Consider the following 10759-nt stretch of genomic DNA (forward strand, 5'->3'; position numbering starts at 1 on the left):
TTTCTTGACCAATATGACATTAATGCAACACAAATTTATGAGAGCCTATTATCTGCTCCCTGCTGTTTCTATTGCTCTAGAGGTTGGGTTTTTTTTTTAAAAATGGAAAAAAATTAAGTATCTTAATTATCTCCTGGTCTAATTATCTAAAAAGTCACTAGAACCAATATTGTCCATGAAATAACCATATATGCACGAGACTTAAATATCAAAGACTCTAGCATATTGAATAAATTTCTTCATACATGTATAACATTCAACTGGAAGCTAGAAACCCAATGAGAACCTAGGGTAGAAAAGTTTCAAAAGTTCATTTCTTTCTGGTATACAGTTTACAACAGATTGTTGCCTATCTTTTTTATGTGTTCCCATGGAGAAAACTCACGATCTAAACCCAAATCTTTACAGTTGGAAGCTGTGTTTTAATCACTCAAATCGCAGTTGCTACAGTACAATCATCTTCAGATCATCACACAGGAGGCAAAAAACTTGTTAATTCTTTGGGGTATCCAACTGTCTCAAAAAAAATTCCAGTGAATTTCACCCTAATAGCCTAAGTGAAGTCCTTTATTCCCAAAGATTAGATTATCCTTTGATTCATTTTTTCTTGTAGAACATAATTTTTTTAATTTCATAGATGGCTGAAATGAAACATGAGAAAATACCTAATTTGCACTGGATAGCTGCTGCTGAGTTCATATATGGTACCATAGAAATCTAAAAAGATAAGAATGGGAGGATCTCACAGAGTATGGGCCTACCAACATCCTTGGAGTGAAGACTTGCAGAAGAGTGTCACACTAGTATTTGGAAGACGTCAGTAAATGTGAATTTTCTCCCACTGACAAGGTCAAGTAAGGATACTCAAAGCAAGTGGGTTCCATTTTGTGAGTGTGTGTTTTGGGCGTGTGTGTGTGTGCCTCTATCAATAAAAAATGAGCATGCAATCCAGTAAGCTTTTTAAATGTATTTATATGTTGAAGTGGATTACTTTATCACTGTATGCACATTTAAAACATACCAAAATGTGTGATACCAAAAAATAATAATAATAATAATAAGGAAAACAAACTCCTTTCCGGGGAATCTAGTAAAGTCTGAAGCCACATAAAAATTTACTTAGACATGATGAGGGGTGGGTGGGTATTGGCAAATGGGAAAGAAAAAACTCATTTACTAAGCACTCAGTTTCCATCAGAAATTGCTAGCCACTGTGTATCATTTGTACACAATCACAGTCACAAAAACGAATGTCCCCACAGTATTTTCACCATTTTGCAAATGTGAAAACTGAGACTTGGAGGAAGTGAGTTACTTGCCCAGAGTTTGCTAGAATGTGTGTCTTATGCAACTTCAAGTGTTATCTATGAAAACTAAAATGATGAGTTCTTTGTTTAAATGATACCGCTCCTTGAAGTCAAATCTGAAAAACTCCATAGGTATGCCTTAGATCATAAAATGAGTGTAAGTATAATTAAGAGCAGAGGACTCATATAGACCTTGGAGATTGATTTAATTTTCCATTGTTCAATAATTCAAGAGACAGAGCAACATATTTGATGGAACATTTATCAGCACTTACTATATAAATAAAAACGTCTCCATTAGCTGAAAAAAAGAAAGTTAAGGACAAATTTATGTTCGTGTTAGTGCTGTTTTAGTCCATCCATTCAGTGAAAATTTATTGAAACTGTACTATGGACTAGGAAGTATGCCAGTAATGGTTCCATATTATTGCCACTAACTTGACTAAAAGGCACACAATAAGCAATCAATAGATATTTATTCAATGAATAAATGAACTGTCATGAAGTCACAAACAAATTACACCCTAGTACTTCATTTTAGCACCCCTTTTTTTGGAGACTATTTAATATAAAATTGGTCTCTTTTAGGCTCTGTCCACGTGGGCTCAGTTTCTGAAGCATGATTGGGACTTCATAAAATGGCAGTTTTAGCACTGAGGCAATGACATGGCCCACTCTTTTGGTGAGGACATTAAATTGTAAACAACACATTCACACATAGTTCCATGTTCCTACTCCCAAGTAACAATCTGCTAAACAAACTAATACCTCATTTACCTTCTCCTGTAAATACATCCTTTTTAATTACCTGTATTTCTCCCTCTCTTTAATTTATACCTCAGTGGTCTAAGGCCAGTTCTGGAAAAATATACAGAAGCCATCTTGTTACAGCAAATAAGGAAGCAATTATCCCCCTTTATGTTGAGTTAACATAAATGTTTTGTGATTTGAAAACAACCAAAGAATAATGGAACTACAGGGCAATTGATTCAGTGTCTAATTACTGTTAGGAAAAACACCTCCACATTAATTGTGTCAAAATTAACATTTCTGTCCTTGGCTTCCATATTCCAAAATCCACTTGACCATGAGAAAATTATTGGAAGTACATTTCTCAGCTAATTAATTCTAGAAGAAACCATAGAAGCTAAAATGCTCATAAATAAACAGACATTTCACAGTCTAAATACAAACTTCTTTTTTTTTTCTTTTGCCCAACACAGGAGCATAGTACTACTTGGGTTTTAGGCAATTCTTGGAGTCTCAGTTACTTCCTTGTAAAATTAATATCTACTGCTCAGTTGTATTTAAAGGATCAAAAAAAGGCAATATATGTGAAAAATTACATTACACTATAATAGAAAACTCAGTTGTTTTGTTACTGATGATGTAAATTATATTCTTATTCCTTCAATGTTTCCTCTTTCCTTTCCTGTCTATCAGAGACCTCATGTCAAAGGAAGCAATTGTGAAACTATAGGTGGGCAATTAGGCAATGAGAAAGAAAAATATCACTTCCAAACTTACAATCTTTAGCAACCATGCTTTTCAAAGAGCCTAACAATTTGGAAAAGCAGAAGATCCATTCACAATTGCTTTAACACGTTGACTAACACAATGCAATGTCATGAAACGTGCACCCTAGGTCTCGAGATACAACTTTCAAACAACTAGCACAATTTGTTCACATGTAGAGTTGAAATGACCTGTATTTTAAGTGTTATAATCCAGGGGGGAATTTTCTAATATGAGGAATTCTAGAAATAGTAATAATTAGGACCGAGCACTAGAACAGGAGGCAGGAGGCTCAGGTTCTATTCCCTATCTGATTTGATATTAACCAGAGTGTGTCTTTAGGTAACTCAGTTAACCTTTTCAAGCCACAGTTTTCTCATCTTTGATAGAGGAACCAAACCAGGTATTCTTGGGGTGCGTGATTTTATTAGACTTAATTCTGTAATACATTTCCTCACCTTTTTTTTTAAATTAGAGGTTGCCTGAAAAATAGCCTGGGCTGTATACATACCCTAGAAGGAAATCTGCTGGGCGTAATATCTGTAATACATTCCCAACATAGACACCTACAGTTGTGCCTTCAATGCTTTGTATTTAACAAGACAGCTTAGATGACCCAAATGCCTAAAGGAGTCTCCATGGTTTGTTCACATGCACTTCACACCTACTTTCTATTTTCTCATGCATCTTCTCCTAATCCCCACCATGGCCTGGCCTCTCTCTGTTTCTGTTAGCTCTTTGGGATTCCTTCTTCCACAGACCTGCAGATTCTCCTTCTCTAAGCTTTATTTCAGTACCAACCCCTCCTCTTTCCATCCCTAGCTGCTTGTTCATTTGGTCTCCATGGGAGACTCATGGGTGCCCTGTGCCTTCCCAAAGGAAGTGCCTTAGCCCACGGAATGGGAGAATATATTTGCAAATGACACTACAGATGAAGGACTGGTATCCAAGATCTACAAAGAACTTCTCAAACTCAATACACGAGAAACAAATAAACAAATCAAAAAATGGGCAGAAGATATGAACAGACACTTTTCCAATGAAGACATACAAATGGCTAACAGACACATGAAAAAATGTTCAAAATCATTAGCCATCAAGGAAATTCAAATCAAAACCACACTGAGATACCACCTTACGCCAGTTAGAATGGCAAAAATAGACAAGGCAAGAAACAACAATTGTTGGAAAGGATGTGGAGAAAGGGGATCCCTCCTACATGGTTGGTGGGAATGCAAGTTGGTACAGCCACTCTGGAAAACAGTGTGGAGGTCCCTTAAAAAGTTAAAAATTGAGCTACCCTATGATCCAGCCATTGCACTACTGGGTGTTTACCCCAAAGATATAGACGTAGTAAAGCAAAGGGCCATATGCACCCCAATGTTCATAGCAGCAATGTCCACAATAGCTAAATCATGGAAGGAGCCAAGATGCCCTTCAACAGATGACTGGATTAAGAAGTTGTGGTCCATATATACAATGGAATATTACTCAGCTATCAGAAAGAACAAGTTCTCAATATTTGCTACAACATGGACGGCACCGGAGGAGATAATGCTAAGTGAAATAAGTCAAGCAGAGAAAGACAACTATCATATGATTTTTCTCATCTATGGAACATAAGAACTAGGATGATCGGTAGGGGAAGAAAGGGATAAAGAAAGGGGGGGTAATCAGAAGGGGGAATGAAACATGAGAGACTATGGACTATGAGAAACAAACTGAGGGCCTCAGAGGGGAGGGGGGTGGGGGAATGGGATAGGCTGGTGATGGGTAGTAAGGAGGGCACATTGCATGGTGCACTGGGTGTTATATGCAACTAATTAATCATCGAGCCTTATATCAGAAACCGGGGATGTACTGTATGGTGACTAACATAATATAATAAAAAATCATAAAAAAAAAAAACCAAACAAACGAAGTGCCTTTTTAGGCAGACAGATACCCTGTCGTCTACACTTCCAGGTCAGGATTAAATCACTTCCTGTGAGTAGGAGATAGCACTAACCGAGCCAAGTTCGGTAGCCAAAAAAAAGAGAAAAACTTTATTCCACAACTCAGAGGGAGCCCCCACCAGACATCTTTCAAGGACCTGCCTTCAGACACCATGAAGCTAGCCCAGGCACGGCAGAGGCCAGTATCCCCACCCCACTACTTTGTTAACATCTCGTAGAGCATGAGTGAGTGGGAGCCGTGGGATGGCAATGTGAGAGTGACAGCACCAGCACTCAGACCCTGGCTGCTTCTCTTCATTGACATTTAGCTCTCTGAGCTCCAGTGTGCTGATTTAAAACGTAAGGATAATAATCCTTTCTCAATACGACCTCAACACAATATTAATAGTACCTTCTAGGGTAGTTCTCAGGATTAAAGATAATGTATGGAGAGGGTCTGTCCCATAAAGGAGGACTGAAATCGATTATTCTGTTTTATTACTATTGTGTTGTTGTTATTAATCTCCTCTGAGGTTGGTAGAAGCCAAATGTTTTGGGTTTTTTGTTTTTGTTTTGTTTTTTTTTTTTTCCTGTTAGAGAAAAGTAGACCACAGAACATTATGAGTGACTTGACCATGGACACACAGTGGGATGGTGATGGTGCCCAGAACAGCACAGAATTCCCTAATAGCGGGTTCTGCATATTTACCAATACTTGGTATTTGTGGAAATGTCCTCATTTAGTCTCTCCAAAACTTAGGAATCTATTCTCTATTTCCTTCTGGTTTTTCACCAGAGGACTTTGTGCACTGTGACTGGAAGAGAGGAGGAAAAATTTGTCAGCTCATCTCCGTTGGCAGGGTTTGCAGGACTACTTTGAGCAGACTATTTCGCCATGCCATCCAGAAAAGGGAAAAGCCTCCAGCTACTATTTTGGTATGTGCAATGCAGAAATGTGATTTTGTACTTCTTACTGATGCCAAAGTTTATGGAGAAGGAAATAAGCGAGCTATATTTCCCAGTGAGAAGATCAAATGAGTTATATAATTTTTCATACACATCATGAGCTAGAGCAGAAATCTTGTGAATTAAGGTTTGCTACAATTAAGAATCTGCGGATACTTTCCAGCAGGAAGAAAACAAAATTCAGATTAGCATTTTATCAGGACACCAGAATGTCTGGGCATGGTGTTCAGACTGACCTAACCAGGGTATCTGTGCTCAAACAAAGGCTTCTGGAAGTTCTCCAGGTAGGTCAGCAACTGAGAAACAATGGCTTTTACTCTTGAACCCACTGTCTGGTTACCAACGCTACAGTAATTAACCTGTGTTAACAAAATCCTGAAACATAGCCATTGTTAAGTACAACATTCAAACTAGCGAACACTTTCTGTATAATTTCAAGTTTGTTATGTTTGAAATATTCTGAATCTGGGATCTTCAGATACTGCTATTTGATGCTTAATGGCAAGAGAGGATATTCTCACTCGACCTGGGTTTGTGCCTGTCTATGTGTGCAGTTGTGTGGGTGTGTGTAGAAAAACAAGAATTTCAAAGGATCTGTCTCTGTGTCCAAGATCAAGACCTCCAGAACAAGAACATTAGATTAGTAATAAAAGTGTATGCCATAAAACAGAACATTTAAATGAAAAGAAGCTCTTTCCCATTTATTTATTAAGAACTTATACCTTTTTGGCTTAAAAGGTATTTGTCATTTGTTTATATTACCCACTGAATTGATGTGACCTCATACCTTTGAACAGGATGACTAATGAGAGCAAAATGGTGAGTCTGAGCGCTATGATGACGCCTTGTATAAAGGAAGTGCATGAGGCACACATCAGCCTTATCCCATGTGATGTCGGGTGATTAAGCCTGAGAGACCTTTACTGATTCTAGGTGTGCTACCGGCTGCAGTTGCCACTGTAAGTGATACAACCATCAGTTGGAGAGTGCTTTGGAACTTTCAAAGGCAAAAGAAACCTTTTCTTCAACGGAACATTCCTTTTTAACCTGCTTTTCTGTTCAACCTGATAAGGCCTTGGATAGTCTTGTTTGAGAGTTCCTTTCAAGTTGAACAGTGCAAAATTAACAAACTCGTTCCTAGAGTGAGGTACTGTGCTGGAAATCATCATGTGTTTTTTGAAATCACCATGTAATATTAATGTATTTAATTACTGTCAGCCATAAACCCTTTCATCGGCAGACAGTTGGCAGCATAAACCACAGATGTAAGAGAAATGAGTTCTCTCCATTAATTTAATGTTTGCTTAACATTGAGTTTGGTGGTGAACTGGGACAAGAATCCTTAATTTTAATGGCTGAACCACTTAACCCAGCGCCCAAAAGAATGTAATTTCCACCCTCTGACATTCTGCCCCTGGACTGCCAGGGTCTCCTCTCTTTCTCTGTACCTGGTCATGGGGACTTGTTGAAGGGACCCTAGCCGCTAACTAGTGAGTCAGTATGGGGAGTGGACACTGCCCACCAACCCTGTGGGCGTAGAGGCTCCCTGTGGAGGGGGAACTCAGCTGAGGAAGTCGGTCTGTTATCAGGCAAAATGGTCATCTTTGTCGATGTGCCCTTATTTGAAACTACATATCCCTATGTTTACTAGTGGGAAACCATAGGCAGCAACTTTGCCCGTGTGAATACTCTTTCAGCGAGTCGAGAGAGACAGTTGGTGCGGTGGTTAGGACCCCATGCTCTAAATCAACGCCCAGCTCTACCTCTGACCTTGCTTTGCAAACCCCGGGCAAGCTGTTCAGTTTCCATGAGTTTCTGTTTCTTCTTCTCTGAAACATAGATAATAATGGCATCTTTCTTAATGAGAACCTTTGAAAACTGAATGAGATGGTGCAGGAAAAGCATTTAGCTTACTTTATTCTTAGTATCTAATAAGTGCTTCATAAATGGTTGCCATTATTACTGTACAAACTGTACAAATAGCATTCCGTTGGTTACTCTCTCCATTCCTGTCCATTAAAATAGGTCCATTTCAGGAATGCTCTGGAACCCCAACCACCTCTAGAGAGTGGGAAGGAGGTGGGGGCTTAAATTATTGTCTGAAGTCATCAGAGAAAGGCTTGAGATACAGGATTTGGGCTGATCTGTGATGGAAGATTCACTCACGCTTCACTTTTCCATTTTAATTACTAAGGTCTTGGGAAACTATGCTATAAAACAAAGTGTCATTATTCTAGAGCATTCTACTGACATGTTAATTCCTGCTATTTATTCAGCCTCCAAAGGAGATATAAAGCTCATTCTCACTGGCTTCAAAATGAGTCATTCCAAAGAAGCTTGGTAGTGAATCCTGTCAACCCCTTAAGTAATTGGTGTACTAATGTCTTCTCCAATTTTCTAGAGGCTCTTTAGCGGTCCATCATGCATTGAAATTTCAGGGAGGTAATTTGCAATCCAATTTTTGTGGCTCTCACTTTGAAATCTGTTACGCCCAGGATATAATGTTATTAATGCTCATTCAAACTCCATGCATAGTCTTCAAGTACTTATTCTATAGAGCTCGCCCTGCTAAGGAATTTGTAGAGGGTTATCTGAATGGGTCAAAGAGAACATAATGATTTGCGGCTATTTCCACTCATGGAAAAGAAGTGACATTTGTGAGATGTTTGTTCCTAAGACACATTTCAAATGCATTATGAGGCATTTTTACTTATAAAATTTTAGATTAAAGGATATGTATGTACCCCTGTGAAAGGTACTTCAAAAGTGCACACATAGACTCTTTAATTCTCTGGTTTACATCCTCTTTCATAAAAGTGTTTTCCTTGAAGCCCTACAGCTGCAATCCATATGAGGTCAGCTTCTAGCTGACCTCAGGTGTGCTCCATCCTGGAGGTGGAACCCAGAAATGAACTGATTTCTCCTAGAACACACAAGGGGTCCAGACATGGATGAAAGTGCTTTAGTATAAAACCACAGTGGCTTAGCAATGCGACAGGTGGACGGACATGATTTAGCTTAAAGTCAGGAATCCCATTTTCTTTCTATTTATTTTCCCTTTTTCATCATGGAATCTTCTGCTGCCCATATTTTTCTGGAGAAAACTATTATCTTTCAACAAAATTATCTAAATTATGACCTCAAAATCCCTTGTGAAAGAGAAAGGGCAAAAATAAATGAATCCACTAATTACTTTAAATAAACAGGAAACCTCTTTTCTTTTTCTTTCCTTCTTTCTTCCTTTTCCCCCTGTGGGTCATGGATGAAGGAGTCACCCATCATTTTTCTGAGACTTATGCAAGTCACATACATCTTGCTTAAAACCGAAACCATTTTTAGAATTTGGGACACCTAAGAGAAATTTGCAAATTTGTCCTCTACAAGAACAATCTGACAATGTCCCTTCCCCCAAGGTTCAAGGCAGTGGCTATCCCTCAGTACAGATAAGCCTCACCATCATCAAATACAGAATCTATCTGTACTTGGAAGTGCTAGACCTCCATATTTGGCTGAAAAGACAGCCAATGAAGGGTATTTATAATTAAGCAACAGTCCAGTATTCTCTTTTGCAATCCAGGTTTTAATTATAGAACATAATTGAATGACTAAAACCATCTAATTTCTCTAAAACCATCTAAATTTCTCTATCCAATGCATCTCTTTTCTACCTATGACTTAATAAATCTCTTTCCTAAAAAATGTCTTCCTAATGCAATGGACCACGGGGCATGGAATCACTGTACCTATCAGTCTTTGTAACCCTCCCATACAAATTGTTCCTTTCTTAAATACTGCATTTGGTAAGTTAGAGGTTCATAATGATTACATCTGCATGTTAATTGTGTATCTGTAATACTGATCAGCACAAAATAAATGTACATGTAGAAATCATGCAAAAGCAGATGGTGTCACATATTTTAAAAATATTATACATACATATATGCATACATACACACATGTATATGTATAATTTTTGTTAGCCATGGATAAGGGCCATAGATTGATGCCTAGAGATGCAGACCCAATTTTAGAAGCAGATGTGAGCACCATAGTAATTATAATAGGGGAACGGTTTTTTTTTTCTTGTTTTTTTTTTTTTTAATAAAGCAGTGAGTAATTCTAAAGCTTTATAAACATCCACTGACCTCATACATTCTGAGCATGGCTGTGTGCATTTGCATTTTTACCAAAAGCTCACAGAGTTCTAGATACGTACTTGGAGACTGAAAACAGAAATCCCGGAATATCGGCATCATGGCCCCTGTGGGCCACGGACGCTGTGCACACCGGCTGCACAGGAGGGCCAGGAACTAGCCCCACACTCACTCACACAGGTATCTCTTCCCTGCAGGCCACCCAGCAGCGACACCAGCAGTGATAATCACCCCCGGCTGGCAGACACTCACAGGCACACTCGGGGGAGCTCCGGAGAAACCTAGGGGAAGGGGCGGGAGGGGGGGAGGGTCGGGCATTTAGGGCAGCGGCGTGCACCCCGGCACCGTCCAGGACCCGAATTCGCTCCGGAGCCGCCCGCAAGATCTGCATTAGGCCAAGGAGCCGGACCAACTCACCTCCACGAAATAAAAGCAGGGCAAGAGGGTCACGCTGTCCTTGATCACTTTGCCCTTTGGCCTCTCCTTCGCCGACATCCCGGCCGCCTGCCCGAGTCCGCGTCCTCCCCCGGGCGAGGTGTGCACCGCGCCGCCGAGGCGAGCTGCCTTCTCCAGCCGCAAGCGCCCGGCGCCGCTGATGTCACATTCCCCGCGGGCACCGCTAGAGCCAGCGCGTTGCATGCAGCGCCCCCGCCTCTCCCCGCCCCTCTTTGCAGCAACCCGGGCAGGTCCCCTTCCTCCCCCTACCCTGGCCCCCCGCTCCCGGTTTTGCTCCACCGAGAGACGTCCAGCTCCCTCCTGCAAGCTGTTGCTGCAATGGCTTCCCCCTCGCTGCCACCCTCCCTCTGCTCTCCACCTCCCTTGCCAGGCTCCGCGCTGTCGGAGCTTGACGTCAAGAATCGGAGAAGGGGGGACGCACCCCTGG

The 10759-nt window shown here is 40.3% G+C and overlaps 1 protein-coding gene across 2 annotated transcripts in view; it reads right to left on the reverse strand.

Annotated features, from left to right (window-relative positions):
- Window positions 1-10386, reverse strand: part of PLPPR4 (phospholipid phosphatase related 4) — a 41260-nt gene extending 30874 nt beyond the window's left edge. The window contains exon 1 of one of the 2 annotated variants that reach the window (XM_040626683.1): window positions 10294-10386. In XM_040626683.1, the coding sequence (XP_040482617.1) occupies window positions 10294-10371 (78 nt within the window). In that variant the 5' untranslated portion in view covers window positions 10372-10386. The remainder of the gene's footprint in view (window positions 1-10293) is intronic. The other variant, XM_040626684.1, reaches the window with a different exon arrangement.
- Between the last annotated feature and the right edge of the window lie 373 nt (window positions 10387-10759).

The sequence above is a fragment of the Ursus maritimus genome, unplaced genomic scaffold (assembly GCF_017311325.1).
Source record: "Ursus maritimus isolate PB19 unplaced genomic scaffold, ASM1731132v1 scaffold_12, whole genome shotgun sequence".
Taxonomy (NCBI): domain Eukaryota; kingdom Metazoa; phylum Chordata; class Mammalia; order Carnivora; family Ursidae; genus Ursus; species Ursus maritimus.